This window comes from Limanda limanda, chromosome 17 (genome assembly GCF_963576545.1).
Source record: "Limanda limanda chromosome 17, fLimLim1.1, whole genome shotgun sequence".
NCBI classification, from domain to species: Eukaryota; Metazoa; Chordata; class Actinopteri; order Pleuronectiformes; family Pleuronectidae; genus Limanda; species Limanda limanda.
In genome coordinates, this window is record NC_083652.1 from 19,725,428 (window position 1) to 19,742,805 (window position 17,378).

Here is a 17,378-nt window from a genome sequence, read left to right on the forward strand (position 1 = left end):
ATTGAGGTAGAAAGAATAAAAACAGAACACAAGATAAATAGGTAGATAAGGTGCAGTGGCAGGATGATGGTAATAGTACTGATGATATGATGGTAATGTTATTGTTAGACAGTATAGTACAGTATATATAGTATATAATATAACATAATATATATTTATATATGATAGTAATTATACCAATATAATAGCAGTATATAGTAATAATGGCAGCAGCAACAGTATATATAATAATAATAGTAATAATAGTAAATATAATAATATGTACACATGTATAAATATTTGTATATAGACTTATATATATAAAGAATGTACAGAGAGATGCTGTTAATGTGAAAAAAATCCAAATAGCTCATTTCCACATGACTCCTAAAAAATATTTGGATGAGAAGCTTTTCATTATTAATGTTTTGAGCGGATGTTTCCTATTCGTCTTCACACTGGACATTGGCTCCCTCTTCCCGACGTGAAGCAGCAGATTCTCTCTCATCTCTCGGCTCCACCACCATGTAGTCAGCAGCTCCATCCATGTGCCGTGCCATCTTCCTGAGCACCGACTCCTCCATCCTCCAGCTCCGGCCCTTGATCCGACCCCCTGCCCGGCCGCCAGCATGCTGCAGCTCGGCGACGAGGTGATGTATTTCTCGGCGGTGTTCCTGGTGCTGATGCTGGGCACCAGGAGCGCCACGGGGGCCTCGCTACTCACCGCGTTCCTCTACGTCTTCATGGTGATGTTCCGGTTCCCCCCGGTGCCGGCGGAGCAGGCCGGTCGCGTCCTCCGGCCCGGGGCTCCTCCGGGCGGCGTCCCGGTGGTCGCGCACCGCGGAGGGAGCCACGACGCACCGGAGAACACGCTGGCGGCGATCAGAGAGGTCAGTCCGCCGGGAGAGGGGGGGCTGTGCCCGGTGTTAGGTTATGGAACTGGCTGCAGACATCCAACACCCGCAATAAATATTTAATTTCTGCAGGAATCTCCCTTCTAGATGGAAATAGGACAATGTCATGAGGGATTTTTCTGGAATTATTATCCTTGTGCAGTGAAAAGCTGCAGGAGCTGCTGTGGATTTCAATGTCGTGACTCCCTGTTGTTTTGCGGTGTAAGCATCTGTGTAAGCATCCAGGTCAGGGATGCTCACTCTGTCGGAGAGATCTTTTATAAAACGGCCTTATGGAGAGGCGGTGGACTAGTGGCAGAAACTTGGACTATGGGCAGAAAAGGTATCTGGTTCGTCTCTGGTTCGACTCCACGGAACTGTCTAAATTGATCTGTCCAAAAGTCCAAGCGGATTCTACCTACCCTGTCTAGTGCCCCTGAGCATGGCTGCCCACTGCTCTGTGTGTCCTGCACCAGATGGGTTAAAAGCAGAGGTTAAATATCCCTCCTTGCATTAGTGTGTCTGAATGTGAATGATGTGAATGTCTGTGCATGTGTGTGGGACAAATAAATGTATCGTAATCTTTGCAGATCAGATGCTCATTGTTTTATTTTAAATGATGCCATCAAGTCCTGCATTTAAAGTCCAGATGTGCAGATTTGAAATCCTTGCCTCCCTCAGCGTTTCTGTTTTTATACATCCGCTTCATCTCCATCCTCCAAATCTGTCTGGGAGCATATTTCTCATCGATCCACTCCTGGATGTGACGATGAGCTTCTGTTTGTTCAGCCTCATCCTGCAACATCACTGGAGCCCACATTTCCCCTCTGACAAGTCACTGGGTAAAAGTATCTGAGCAAAATGTGGCAGATCTTTGTTCCACTTTATGTGTCACTTTGACAAATTACGATATTTTCAGTCTTAGGAGATTAACTGTTTTGAAGTGTTCAGTTACCAAAACAAAGGTGATTTCTTGCTTACAATCGTCAGGGTTTCCAGAACCACTTTCTCTAGGATAGGTCTATTTCCAAGAAACATAGACAAAATAAATCATAACCTTCCTTTCAGAGCCTTTACAGCTTCTTATATCAGCGATTATATCAACCTCTTGCCTCATTGACAGCAGCACTGCTCCCCCAAGTGGTGGGAGGTTCAACAAAACATATCAATAACAAAATGGCTCTTACAGTTTGCTGTTTTTATTTGGGCACATTAACTCTTGTTTTACTCAAAGCGAGACACTGGTCCTCTGCCAGCAAACATGGAAACAAGTGAAACAAATTCTAATGATCATTTAATGCGAGAAAGAGCACTATTCTCTCATTCACTCGTTCACACAAAACCATATTAAGTTTTTCAATCACATTTCTATCAAAACGCCAATGTGGCTCAGTATCGTCAGACTGGACGGGCCAGGGATCAAACCACTGACCCCATGGTTAGACACCTCCAGTGTCCCACTCTCCCATTTCCTCCAGTTGTTTGAAAACCTCTGAGAGAAAACGCCAGTATTCATTTGTCCTCTTTCGCACCCTGTGATCTCCTGATGTCGTAGGCCAGCAGGAACGGAGCCACCGGAGTGGAGCTGGACCTGAGCTTCACTGCCGACGGCGTGCCGGTGCTGATGCATGACGAGACTGTGGACCGCACCACCAACGGCTCCGGGCCACTTAGCAAACTGCAAATTGTCCAACTGAGGAGATTCGACGCTGCTGCTCATCACAGACTGAAGTACGTGTCGTATCGCACGTATAAATAACTTTAGCAAAAGATTTTGTTTTTCCCAGTGATCCATTTCCCTTTACATATGTCTCACTGTTAAAAGACAGTTTTCACTTTGTAGAGTTGAATGTGTGAAGTTGATGCATCAGCGATTCAATCATCTCGGAGTATCGTAACAAAACTTCTGTGGTTTCTCTCGTCTCCAGAGAGAAGTTCAGCGGAGAGAAGGTCCCGACTCTGCAGGAGGCCGTGGAGGAATGCATGAGACACCAGCTGACCATCTTCTTTGACGTCAAAGGTCAACCTGACAAGGTGCTAAATATACTGACGTGGTAAAGAGAGTAAGAGGCAAGAAAGATGGAGGAAAATGATGAGCAATGTGAAGTCAATGAGTTGAATAAGAGTTTTATTTAGGTATGTGTACAGTATACTGTATTTACAGTATATGTACATGTGGTGTATAGTCACAATAAATAGCTTTATAGCAGAAAAACTATGGGCATATAAACCAACAGTGTACTTCCCGTTTTGAGCCATGGTTTGATCGTCTAGGAAAAGCCATTTAAACAGTACCACATAGTTTAAAAGTGTTCCTCTTGATAAATAAAAAATAACTTCAATCTACAAACAGGTTCTTCCTATGTACAACATTTAGTTTCTTATGTGAAACCAGTTTTTTACTTGCTCGTACAATCATCCTGTGCCACTGTACTTTACTTAAAACATTTAATGCAAACCATTACAGTGAAAAGGTGTTTATAATGTACATACTCAGCATTTTCTTATTAGGGCCCGAGCACCGAAACCGTGGGAAGCCCTATTGAAATTGTAAGGATTATTCTGAGCGTAGTGAATGGGCTTTTTGAGGGCTTTCCCAGGCTAAAAGTTTCTTAAGTTTGCAGTAAATTAGAAAGTGGTGAAAATTGACGTATTCTGGAGTAATTTGAAATGGGCGTGTCAAAGTACCTCAACAGCGCCACCTACGGAAAAGCCCCTCATTTAGCATTCACCGATCCACACGAAAATGAGGACCGTTGTGTATCATGACCAGAAGCACATTTTGGCCAATTCCACATTTTTAATTTGATGTACTTGTCGTAGAGTTTTCATCAAATCAACTTAAAATTGAGATGAGTGTCATCACAACAAGACGGAGATTAAAAGTTAACCAAAGATCGATTTTTCATCACACAGTGTGACCGTGGCGTGGCGTCAAAGTTTGATTACACGCCATTAAAACACGAGGTTCTGTAACGCGGACATACATGGACGATGAATCCTTTGATGCTGAGCTGTAAACAAACAACTCCACTCCTGCAGTGACAGTGGTCATAATTCAAAGCAATCTTTATGTCTTGTTATTATTATTATTTGCCATTTTGGGCTTTTTCAGGGCCTAGACCAGGGGTGTCCAAACTGTGGCCCGCCATCCACTTTTAATTGGCCCGCATCAAAGTCAAAAAATATAACAGTATGTCACACTGTTCAAAGGCATCTGCCTTTGAACAGTGTGACAACACTGCTGAGGAGAGATAAGACTGTTGTTCTTTTCAATAGTGTGTTAAAACGAAGGGAAAAGAGGAAGTGAACGAGAGAGGGAGGAGCAGAGATCTGTTTCTGTTCAGAGGAAGTGAATCTGTTCTTCAGTCTCTGGCAGCAGCTGAAATGGAGCAGCAAGAAAATCAAGTGGACAGAGAAAGATTCTGCTGTTTGATCTGTCTGGATCTACTGAAGGATCCGGTGACTACTGTCTGTGGACACAGCTACTGTAAGAGCTGTATTAACACCCACTGGGACAAAGAGGAGGAGAGAGGAAGCTACAGCTGTCCTCAGTGTAGACAGACCTTCACACCAAGGCCTGTCCTGGAGAAAAACACCATGTTAGCTGATTTAGTGGAGGAGCTGAAGAAGACTGGACTCCAAGCTGCTCCTGCTGATCACTGCTCTGTTGGACCTGAAGATGTGGCCCGTGATGTCTGCACTGGGAGAAAACAGAAATCTCTCAAGTCCTGTTTGAATTGTTTGGCCTCTTATTGTGAAAAACACCTCCAGCGTCATCTTCAGTCAGCTGCATTTAAGAAGCACAAGCTGGTGGAGCCCTCGGAGAAGCTCCAGAAGAACATCTGCTCTCGTCACAACGAGGTGATGAAGATGTTCTGCCGCACTGATCAGCAGTGTATCTGTTATATCTGCTCTGTGGAGGAACATAAAGGCCACGACACAGTGTCAGCTGCAGCAGAAAGGACTGAGAGGCAGAGAGAGCTCGGGCTGAGGAGACAAACAATCCGGAAGAGAGTCCAGGACACAGAGAAAGACGTGAAGCTGCTTCCACAGGAGGAGGAGGCCGTCAATGGCTCTGCTGATAAAGCAGTGGAGGACAGTGAAGAGATCTTCACTGAGCTGATCCGTCTGCTGGAGAAAAGAAGCTCTGATGTGGACCAGCAGATCAGATCCCAGCAGGAAACTGAAGTGAGTCGAGTCAGAGAGATTCAGGAGAGACTGGAGCAGGAGATCACTGAGCTGAAGAGGAGAGACCATGAACTGACGCAGCTCTCAGACACAGAGGATCACAACCTGCTTCTACACAACTACCCCTCACTGTCACCACTCAGTGGATCTACACACTCATCCAGCTTCAGGATCCGTCCTCTGAGGGACTTTGAGGAAGTGACAGCAGCTGTGTCACAGGTCGGAGGTCGACTACAGGACATTCTGAGTGAGACAGAGACAAAGATTTTACAGATTGTGTCTCAAGTGGATGTTTTACTGCGACAACCAGAGCCAGAGACCAGAGCTGACTTCTTAATATATAGACAGGAAATCACACTGGATCCAAACACAGCACACAGACAGCTGTTATTATCTGATAGAAACAGAAAAGTAACATGGACGAGTGAAGATCAGTCTTATTCTGATCACCCAGACAGATTCACTGGTTGGTGGCAGGTCCTGAGCAGAGAGATTCTGACTGGACGTTGTTACTGGGAGGTGGGGGTGGAGAAGGACGGAGAAGGAATTGGTGTAGCAGTCGCATACAAGAATATCAGCAGAGCAGGAGGCTCACGTGAATGTGTATTTGGATACAATGATAAATCTTGGTCATTTTATTGGAATGGATACAGTTATATCTTTTATTACAACAGCATCTGGACTCGAGTGTCAGGTCCTTGGTCCTCCACAGTAGGAGTGTACCTGGATAACAGTGCAGGTGTTCTGTCCTTCTACAGCGTCTCTGACACCATGACTCTCCTCCACAGAGTCCATTCTACATTCACTCAGCCTCTCTATGCTGGAATTAGGGTTTTGGATGCTGAAGACACAGCTGAGTTCTGTTAACTCAAATAGACTTGTGTCATTATCTTCTCTCTGGCTCTCTTCGAAGGCGGTCGCATTTTTCTCTCCCTCTCCTCCCCCTGACCTTCCCTGCTTGGCTCCTTCGTCTTGTCTTGTCTTGTCTATACTTGAAAGACTCTCTCCGCGACCCGCTTTACGAATTAAAATTATGGATTTGATCAGTTGGTCTGTCAACGCAATTGACACCATCTTCTCGACGAGAAACTCGGGTTCGGGGGAACCTGACTGTCCTGCCGGGATGTTCGCAGCTGGTTACTCGAGGGACGCGTGGGAGAAGTGGCGTGTCGTGTGCCTAGCTGCCCTTTCCGTGGAGGACGTTGAAGACATTTACCTATTCGGAACCATGATTACAGGCTTTCTGCTGATTGGATTAGGCGCTGCCCTGGTTTATCGGGAAATAAAGGAAATGGTGACAGCTGTCAAAAGCCCCTTAAAGCTGCCCATGATGATTGATGCGCTGGGCAGAGCTGTTGGCACTCAGAACGCGGATTTTAACCGCCAGATGGATAACATCATGGAGAAGCTCACGGCTCTGCAAAGGAAATTGGATCGATTCGGAGACCTGTAGGAAAACTGGAGAAAGTGGAGAAAGAGTAGACGCGCAAATTGGAATGCAGCTACTCGCAAGTCCAAACACTCCCAATCTTATCTTTCGCCCTGTTTCTTTCCTGTCCACACACTGTACTCCTCGAGGAGCATAGTCTGGGGGTTGTGTTTTTTCTCTCCTCCCTCCCCTCATGTTATGCTGTAATCTTTCTGAAACCAAACCGTTCTTTCCATTTCGTGGCCTTGTACCTGTTCTCTGGTAATGACAATAAACGATGATTGATTGTTTGATTAAAAGCAATGATTTAGAAAACCTTTAAGTTCTTTTGTCTCCTCTATCTCTCTCCTCTCTCACCTCCTCTCTCTCTCCTCTCTCTCTCCTCTCTGACCTCCTCTCTCCCCTCCTCTCTGACCTCCTCTCTGACCTCCTCTCTGACCTCCTCTCTCCCCTCCTCTCTCACCTCCTCTCTCCCCTCCTCTCTCACCTCCTCCTGCAACTGATCGTTTACTTTTCTGAAAAAAGAAACTGATCAAATTATATGTTGTGTCAGAAAAAGCTTTAAATCAAAGTCCAGCTTTGATTTCAACGTGATGTTTGTGTTAAACTGCTTCAGTTCCTAATGAATCTTTCATCTGATCAAATATGGATCAATAATGAAGCTGCTCATTAAGTGAACTCCAAAACGTTGAGATTAGATTGACTCTGCTCCATACACGGAGGTACAGGAAGTGAAGCATTCATCCTTTCCAAAGCAGAGACAAGCGCTTGGTCATTGATCGCTCTCAGTTCACCGACCGCGACAGGTTTGAAATCGCCTGTGTGCTCGGGCCCGTTAGTGCTACAACGTATTTTTATTCTATTGCCTTTTTTATATTATTGTATTCTCTTTCCTCATTCTGAAGTGCCTGCTGCTGTAACAGCTGAATTTCCCCGCTGTGTGGATCATTAAAGTTTTATTTTATCTTTTCTTTTCCAGGCTGCATCAGTGCTTCGTGAGATGTACAAGAAGTTTCCTGTCCTTTACAATTCCAGTATTGTTTCCTCATTTGAACCCAAAGTTATCTACAAGGTAACAGAACCTATGAATAATAAACAAAGAAACGTAACAACAACTCTAGAAAGTGATTTCAATCTTTAGAAGACAGAAAATCTATTGTGTCTGAGAAGGTCTGAACGATGTGTTTCTTTTAACTGGTTTTCTTTCATTTGTTTATTTGTTTACTTGTTGATGATCATGATTATTACCTCAGGCCAAGCAGGTTATGATTTCACCCATTTCCATTTGTTGTTGGTTGGTTTGTAAGGAGGATTATTCAAAACCAATTGGAAGGATTTCCATAAAACTTCGTGCAGGCATGTTGGTCAGGGAAGAATCCAGGCCTTTTTAAAAACATTTTCAGTTTTCTCAGGGAATAATTCATGGATGTTGATGAAAAAAAAAAACGGCACAATAAGGGAACTGATTTCTATGAATGTTCATAATTTGGTGCAGCTTGATTGAATCTGTTGGGCTTGGCGGAGGTGTGCGCTCTGCGGAGTGTCGTTCTATTTTTCTCACTTGTCTAAGACAGGCCAGTTTGGATGAAATGCAAAGTCCCGCGTCGGATTTCCAATAAAAAAGCTTTTTGTTTTTCCTGCACAGATGCGTCAGACTGACCCCAACGTGGTCACGGCCCTGACCCACCGGCCCTGGAGACTGAGCCGCCTTGGCGATAGCACTCCTCGGACCCAGTCCACGTGGGGTCAGCTCTGGACGGGGTTTCTGGACGTCTTGCTGGACTGGGCCCACCACCACATCCTGTGGAAGCTTTGTGGAGTCTCTGCCATCCTCGTGCAGAAAGACTTCATCTCACTGTAGGTGAAATTAACAGGGTTTAATCATTCCAAGTTTTGAGACAGTGTCTGTTGATACTTGATACAGTCTCTGGCTGTGTGTGAGGCAGATTAGCTTCTTCATCGACTGATCTCTCCTCTCTCTGTGCTCTCCTCCTCTCTGTGACTCAGGGACTACGTTCAGTACTGGGCCGAGCGAGGTGTGGAGGTGGTGGGCTGGACCGTGAACACCGCTGTGGAGAAAAGCTTCTACCAAAACCTGCTGAAGATCGGGTACATCACCGACAGTTTGCTGGAAGACTGTGATCCTCATTACTGAATCAACACACACACACACACACACACACACACACACACACACACACACACACACACACACACACACACACACACACACACACACACACAGACACACATACGCACACAGAAAGCAGCTCAACACATACAGGGGTTAACAAATTAAAAGAAAATGTTATGTTTCAGTTTTCCAATGAACAAAGTAGAACTTGAAAAGTCTAGAGTAACTAGAGACACTGCCCTGTAGACGTGCTCCTCCATCAACCAGTTTAGTTTCAGTCTACATACATTTTATTCCAGGCCACCGTGACCTTTGCCCTCTGAAATTGAATCCGTTAAACTTCTAGTCCAAGTGACAACTTGTCAAAATGGGACGATTTTTCTCAAAACGCAGCCATGAGATATCATGGTCGAAAGGCCAAAAGCATTTATGTAAGGCCACCGTGACTGTGACCTTTGGCCCTTGACCCTCGAACACCAAATTCGAATCAGTTAATCCCTGATTCGAAGTGAACTTTTGGACTAAATTTTAAGAATTTCCCTCGAGGTGTTCTTGAGATATCGTGTTCACAAGAAAGAAATGGACGGACAGAGAGACGACATGAAAACATGTAAAAAACATCTTTGTTAATCACGACAGTTCTCAGTTTCTTATCGTTTTGAAGATCATTTTAATGTATATGATAGATAAAGTTTAATTCAAGGAGAGATCTGGTGCTAACAAGCTCTATAGTGGCAAACACTCAAGCCCCAGCTTTAAAGGCAGCATGATTTATTGTAGAGGTGAGAAATGAGGTGAGACGTCGAATATGTACCTGTAGCTGGCATACAGGTCCATTCCCTTTAATAAACAATGAAGGTTAAACTGTAAACTTCCCACCAGCAGCATCACCTTCTGCTCCCACTCCTCTGGACCAGGGATTAGGATTACGCTTCCTTTAAGATCTTTTCTACCCTCTCTGCTGATCTCTCAGAGGCTTTGTTCTACCTTGATTAAAGAGACGTCTGTATAAATAGATGTAAGACATGATGGCTGCTCTCGTGATATTTATCTAATAATGAGCTCTGGAGGATGAATACTCCACAGAGTGATGTGGTGATTGTTCGCCGGCTGCCAGGAGTGTGCTGCGGTTGCACAAACACACGAGACACTTTGCTGCAAGATGTTCAAACACATGAGAACACGTTGGTCCTGGAGGGAAAGAAAACGTTCGGTTGAACTCTGCCACACAGGTGTAACTTGTTCTGGTGCGTGTGTGATGACTCGTCTCTGGAATATGAGACCTCGCTTTGTGATCCGAGCTGCAGGCAGGAATTTAACAAACATCCTCTATAACATTAAGTTCTTCCGCATGACAGTTATTAGTTTTACATTTCACACATAATGTCTGTAAAATCTATCACCTCACGTGACCATTCAAAAGCTGCTTTTAGTAACTCCACACTGCTGAACACTGTTTCCCTTAGTTTTATCTTAATATAACTTAACTGTTTTGCTTGACTACACTTAACTGATTGTGCTGTATCTGATAATCTGCCTTAAAAAAGCCCACAAAGTCTCATTTGTCTGTATCCACAAAATAATATATGTAGGACCTGGCAGTGGTGTCCTCAGTGGACCTTTAGGTTTGAGTTATTCAGGCAGTTATTGTAGGCAGAAGGCTTAACTACATTAACTTGGTTATTACTTATGTATTTATTTAAAAAATCTATGATTCTCTTTGTTTTCATTCTTAACATTTCCTCCAAATCATCACAGTGTCACTCATCGAAACATTGAATCTTCCCTGTTCAGCTCTAATGATTCTTTACAATTTATTTTGTAAACCTGATAAAAGTTCATATTGTCTTTTAAGTGATTAAAACAATTTCCCAATTGATAATAATAATAAAAAGTTCTGTTGCTGGGTTTCTGTGTCCCGTCACTCTATCATTGACAACAACACAAGGACACTAGTTAGTATATAGTCAAGGATGATTGCGTTGTAAACAGAGATGTGTGTGTATACGGTTTGGTTGTGTTGTGACCTCTGTGTGAGTACTGTCAACACAGAGACGTTGAGCAGGTGGGTACATTTCACCCCCACTGAAGGAAGGTTTCTGTTTTTTTACGGTTTTCACGAAGAAGATTTTCCGGTTTTATTATTACTCAGTACATGACAGAGACAAAAATGACAAAAAAAAACACACAATCAAAATGGGGGTCAGGGATAGTAGGTCACATCCACCACATCCGGCCCACGTACCTGAACCGATGGCACCAGTGTGGTCCGCTCCTGTTTGCCAGATCTGGGCCGTAAGTAAAACCATAACCATACCGCCTGTCAACAAGAGGTGACCTGAATTTGTTTAGTGTTATTTGGAGAACCAGTTACCACATGGGCCACGTTGGGTTCACGTCTAGATTTGACATCTGCTTGGCACGTTTGCCAAAAAAGGCCCCACATTTGTTTCGGGATATTACGGCCACATTTGCTATTTTACCAGTGGGCCACATTAGGCTCACAATCCTTCTGTTTGGGCCAGATCTCCAAATCTATACAGTAAAAATGTTTGATATTCATGTATGTAGGTAGTCAGAGAGCTCCTGAACACAGGCATATCATTCTCTCTCTGGAATTATTGAGCAAAGGGTTTTTATAGAACTTTGAAATATCCAAAAATTAACTGATTTGATTGTGCACATGTTGGAATTTACTTTGAAAAATCTCCAAAACTATACAGTAAAAATTTTTGATATTCAGTAAGTCTGTAGTCAGAGAGGTCCTGAACACAGGCAGACCAGTTTCTCTCTGAACTTATTGAGCAAAGTGTTTTTACAGTACTTTGAAATATCCAGAAATGATATATTCCACAGTTGAAATGTTGGACTTTACTTTGAAAAATCTCCAAATCTATGCAGTAAAAATGTTTGATCTTCAGTATGTAGTCGGAGAGGTCCTGAACACAGGCATATCAGTCTCTCTCTGAACTTATTGAGCAAAGTGTATTAATAGAACTTTGAAATATCCAAATATGAACTGATTTGATTGTACACATGTTGGACTTTACTTTTGAAAATCTCCAAATCTATACAGTAAAAATGTTTGATATTCATGTATGTAGGTAGTCAGAGAGGTCCTGAACTCAGGCATATTAGTCTCTCTCTGAACTTATTGAGCAAAGTGTTTTTACAGTACTTTGAAGTATCCTACAGTGACAAAACTGAAATGATCTATTCCACAGTGAAAATGTTGGACTTTACTTTGAAAAATCTCCAAATCTATACAGTAAAAATGTTTGATCTTCAGTATGCAGGTAGTCAGAGAGGTCCTGAACACAGGCATATCAGTCTCTCTCTGAACTTATTGAGCAAAGTGACTTTATTTAGTAAAACCTCTAAATTGATACAGTCAAAATGCTATTCATAAAAATGACTCGTGAGACGATATATACTTCTTGTGAATATAATCCAATCCATTTCCTTTTCAGTTATACATTTTATATATGCTCCATGTCAACAGTTAAACAAAAAAACGCTTTGGATGCGTTTACCATAAATGTGAACTTATTGAGCAGAGTGGTTTTACAGTAATTTGAAATATCCAGAAATTATATGTTCCACAGTTGAAATGTTGGACTTTACTTTTAAAAATCTCTTAATCTATATAGTAAAAATGTTTGATATTCAGCATGTAGGTTGTCAGAGAGCTCCTGAACACAGGCATATCAGTCTCTCTCTGGAATTATTGAGCAAAGTGTTTTTATAGAACTTTGAAATATCCAAAAATTAACTGATTTGATTGTGCACATGTTGGACTTTACTTTGAAAAATCTTGTAATCGATACAGTACAAATGTTTGATATTCAGCATGTAGGTAGTCAGAGAGATCCTGAACACAGTCATATCAGTCTCTCTCTGAACTTATTGGGCAAAGTGTTTTTATAGAACTTTGAAATATCCAGAAATTAGCTAGTTGAAGCTAAAAATGTGTGACTTTTATTTAGTAAAACCTATAAATTATTACAGTCAAAATGCTATTAATAAAAATGACTCAATGAGACGATATATACTTCTTGTGAATATAATCCAATCAATTTCCTTTCCAGTTATACATTTTGTATATGCTCCATGTCAACAGTTTATTTAAAAAAAAACGCTTTGGATGCGTTTACCATAAAAGTGAACTTATTGAGCAAAGTGGTTTTACAGTAATTTGAAATATCCAGAAATTATATATTCCACAGTTGAAATGTTGGACTTTACTTTGAAAAATCTCTTAATCTATACAGTAAAAATGTTTGATAGTCAGCGTGTAGGTAGTCAGAGAGGTCCTGAACACAGGCATATTAGTCTCTCTCTGAACTTATTGAGCAAAGTGGTTTTATAGAACTTTGAAATATCCAAATATGAACTGATTTGACTGTACACATGTAGGACTTTACTTTACTTTTAATAGAACTTTGAAATGTCCAGAAATTAGCTATTTGAAGCAAAAAATGTGTGACTTTTATTTAGTCAAACCTTTAAATTGATAGAGTCAAAATGCTATTCATAAAAATGACTCGTGAGACGATATATACTTCTTGTGAATATAATCCAATCCATTTCCTTTCCAGTTATACATTTTGTATATGCTCCATGTCGACAGTTTATTTAAAACAAAACGCTTTGGATGCGTTTACCATAAATGTGAACTTATTGAGCAAAGTGGTTTTACAGTAATTTGAAATATCCAGAAATTATATGTTCCACAGTTGAAATGTTGGACTTTACTTTGAAAAATCTCTTAATCTATATAGTAAAAATGTTTGATATTCAGCATGTAGGTAGTCAGAGAGGTCCTGAACACAGGCATATCAGTCTCACTCTGAACTTATGAGCAAAGTGTTTTTACAGTACTTTGAAGTATCCTACAGTGACAAAACTGAAATGATCTATTCCACAGTAAAAATGTTGGAATTTACTTTGAAAAATCTCCAAATCTATACAGTAAAAATGTTTGATCTTCAGTATGTAGGTAGTCAGAGAGGTCCTGCAGGCATATCAGTCTCTCTCTGAACTTATTGAGCAAAGTGACTTTTATTTAGTAAAACCTTTAAATGAATACAGTCAAAATGCTATTCATAAAAATGACTCGTGAGACGATATATACTTCTTGTGAATATAATCCAATCCATTTCCTTTTTCAGTTACTCATTTTGTATATGCTCCATGTCAACAGTTTATTTAAAAAAACGCTTTGGATGCGTTTACCATAAATGTCAGTATATCCGCGCAGTAGACTTTCTGTGTCGGCTCCCGGGGACACTGTCTCTTTAAAGCGCAGGAGGAGGCGTGTAGGGACGTCGAGCGGCGACGCGCATCGACGACGCGCGTCCTCCTCCTGTATCTTATGAATGGTCGCTGCCGTCCCAGGTCGTTTGACATTGTGGAGACACCTCGGCACCAAAGTGACTCTACGGGACGACGCAGTGCACGGAGAGGACGGGTCTTTACGCACCGGCACCGGGTCTTTACGCACGGCGCGCACCGGCACCGGGTCTTTACTCACGGCGCGGTCCTTGTCCCCTGTCCCCTGTCCCCTGTCCCCTGTCCCATGCTCCGTGGTGACTCCGGCTGACCTGCAGAGGAGAGAGAGGGGCTGACACCTCTCACATCCACTCTCCAGCTCCGAGGAATGAGTGGATGAAACCTGAAGTGCCAAACTCTCAAAGCTCCACAGGGGACCGTTCCTGCGCAGGATGTACACGATCACCAGAGGTCCCAGCAAACTGGCCACCCAGCGACGCACAGGTCAGAGGGCTGGACTTCTTAATGCCACATTTATGACATTTTGCAACAATGGATCTGGTTGGGGAAACCTAACGCTCACTTTGTCTCTATTCCCCAGGACCCACGCAGCAGCTGGAGAACAAAATAAACGACTTCAAGCACAAGCAAACCTCGTGGAACCTGCCCGAGTAAGTGAAGTGACTTTAAAAAGAAAGTAGAAGACATGGAATGAAGAATCCTATTCATGCTCCAAGTTGTGTGTCTGTGATGCTTTGTCATGTGGAGATCTCACTGGGTTTTGGGATGTCCACATGTTTTGCCCGGCTTTGCATTAGGTGCGTTTGGAAGGGAGGGGGGTGGAGTGTGTGTTACTGAATAATGACAGTGTCCATGTACGTCATCAGCTGGAGACAGGCAGGGTTACACCTCCACACTGTGGCCTCCCCCAGGGCTCGGCCTGGTTTCATGCCGTTGACCCCGGCCAGGCTCTGGGAGTGCGTGACCTTCAGGGGAGGCCGAGGTGGCACATGGCCGTTCATTCAGCTGTTGCACTCTCTCACTCCTACACAACCAACCTTGCTTGACTTTTAAACCCAGAGGCTGAAACCTCCTGCAGGGAAACTAGTGTGCAACCTCTCCCTCCTCCTCTGGGCGACCTGTAACATTGTCTTCTTTCTTTCTCCTTGCACCCACCAGGCTCCCAGCGCCCAAGATAGTTTTCAACCGCCCGAATGGTAAAAAGTACCACCACCCTGCTCCGGCTCTGCCCGCAGACGACCATCAGGAAGAGACTTCCAGCGCCGCACACGAGGAAAATGTCAAGTTTCTCTATGAGGGTAAGGAAGTAACATGAGATGGTTGGACTGGAAATACGAGAATACGACACCAAACCAGCCTCTTCCTTGTCTCACTGTATCCACCGGCTACTTTGTGAATGACATTGTTTCACTCAGAGTTTACTAGAACTTCTAACCAGCTGCCACCCCCACCCTCCCACTCCCACACCTCACCCACACAGCTGCTCTGATACTGATAGCCATGACAGGCACTGAGCAGAGACATGTTATCACACCAGCGTGTCGAGCTCCAGCGTGATGACCCGCGCTGGCTCACACACAAGTCCTGTGGGAAACTCAGCCTTTTTGTCTGCTTTGAGGAGAGACAACAAAAGCTCCAGACAGGTTTTGTAGTGAGTTACAGGCGACACTACACGCTGACCCAGTTTCTGGAGACTGTGGCCTCCTTTTTTTTTAACGTCCACACGCTCGTTCAGAAGTTCCAGGAGACTTCATTTGGCCTCAGCTCATGTTTTGTGTGTCCCGCGAGTTGTTGGCATTGAGGCTCAGTCACCGTAGCTCTCACACAGCTTTCAGTGACCTTGTCGATGGGCGGACAAGGACACAAAGCAGCCTCCCTCCCCCCACTTCAGCAAGTTTACTATTCAGGGTCGACTCCTTCGCTTCAAACACGTCAGTGTGTGAAATGGAAACGTGTGAGTTTTCTGAAAGTCGTATCCTGAAGGCAGCCAGAAGACAGAAAGTCAATTGTGATCATTAAAGCTCACACATACATGCAACTTCTACTTCTATCAGAGTGAGGACACAATGCATTCCCTGGCCCATGACTGTAAAACCCAATTCTAACTAACATCAAAAAACTGGTTTTAAGTCTCAAAACACACAAACACACACACGTGTCCACATGCTGCACACACACACGTGTCCACATGCTGCATTATTTGAAGCACAAACGTGAGCTCTTTGAACCAGTCGTCCTTGTGCACTTGAAGTGTTTGACTCTGGGTGTGACCCTGTGGTGCAGGAAAAAATAACAAACTTAAACAGATAAGATTGTTTTCTGTTGCCTACTTATTAGGGCAATTACACAATATCAATATATCCAAAGTCCAATATTAATCAGTATAATGTTAATATGTTGTGTGAGCACGGAGAGGAGGCTCAACACATTAATCATCGACTTCAGCTTCGTAAAATGTTTTGCTGTTTATCGAGTGTTTGAAAATAGTTTCAAAATAGTCGTTAAGCTCCTTTTGATTCTCTGACACTTTGTGTATTTGAATGTTGCCATGCAAGATGAACAGATTAACAACAAAATCAAAGTGGTTATTGTCTGAAAGTCTTTTAAGCTAACTGATTGTGTTGTTGTGTTTCCAGCCTGGCAGGAGGTGGAGCAGCAGCAGCAGCAGCACAGGCCCGAGGAAACTCAGGCAGCAGTTCACTTTAAAGAAACCACTGCCAGCCCACACATGGACAGTGAGTACTGCTTCCTTCTCCTCTTCCTCCTCCTCCTCCTCCTCGCTCTGCAGCCTCCTCCACAAGCTGCTCCTGTTCTCAGGTTATAGTTCTGCATCTGTAATAGTTTGATTAATGGTTGAACTACGGCTGCAGAGAGGAGAATTTAAATAAGTATGTGCTCCCCTCAGAATCAAGCATTACTGGTCCGGTGCATAGGAACATGTGGCCCTAAGTTTTTTTGTTCTTGTACCGGTTGTATTCATTTATGACAAACCTGCCAGCCAACTGAGTATTAGTTTGTTGTCTCATTGAGTAAATAACTGTTCCTTCCCCCTTCAGACTTTGTGCCCATCGACCTGGATGAATGGTGGGCCCAGCGCTTCCTAGCCAACATCGACAAGCTGTCCTGACACTGCTCTGGGACCAGCGGATCTTGACCGTCGGTCAGGAGGAGAGACTCCGGCTCCAGGATACGTGGGAGCAGCAGGTGTGAACGGGTCAGTGTCCTGATGGGATTCACATGGACGGACAGCGCTGGGACGCTGCCGTAGAAACCACAGGAACTCGAACTCCAGCCTTTTAACTCCCACCCACCAAACATTCAGTCTGCCACAGACAGATGAAGGAGGAGGTCTTCAGATTTGTCTCACCCTCAACAGAGATGTCATGCTACTTTGAAATGCAGTAAAGTTTTTTCTTTTCCCAAGAATCTCTGACTTGGCATCTTTCCTTCTTTGTCACAA

At 43.4% G+C, this 17,378-nt stretch overlaps 2 protein-coding genes across 2 annotated transcripts; both read left to right on the forward strand.

Annotated features, from left to right (window-relative positions):
- Positions 1-608: 608 nt before the first annotated feature.
- LOC133023782 (glycerophosphodiester phosphodiesterase 1-like) lies at positions 609-8,647 on the forward strand. The gene is made up of 6 exons (XM_061090853.1): positions 609-869; positions 2,428-2,603; positions 2,801-2,906; positions 7,472-7,564; positions 8,138-8,349; positions 8,500-8,647. Exons 1-6 carry the CDS (start codon positions 609-611, stop codon positions 8,645-8,647), a joined length of 996 nt encoding a protein of 331 aa, XP_060946836.1.
- A 5,350-nt stretch (positions 8,648-13,997) lies between these two features.
- LOC133022838 (MAPK regulated corepressor interacting protein 2-like) lies at positions 13,998-17,344 on the forward strand. Its single transcript, XM_061089745.1, has 5 exons — positions 13,998-14,401; positions 14,499-14,568; positions 15,077-15,216; positions 16,555-16,653; positions 16,975-17,344. Exons 1-5 carry the CDS (start codon positions 14,350-14,352, stop codon positions 17,043-17,045), a joined length of 432 nt encoding a protein of 143 aa, XP_060945728.1. The 5' UTR covers positions 13,998-14,349; the 3' UTR covers positions 17,046-17,344.
- The last annotated feature ends 34 nt before the right edge of the window (positions 17,345-17,378 follow it).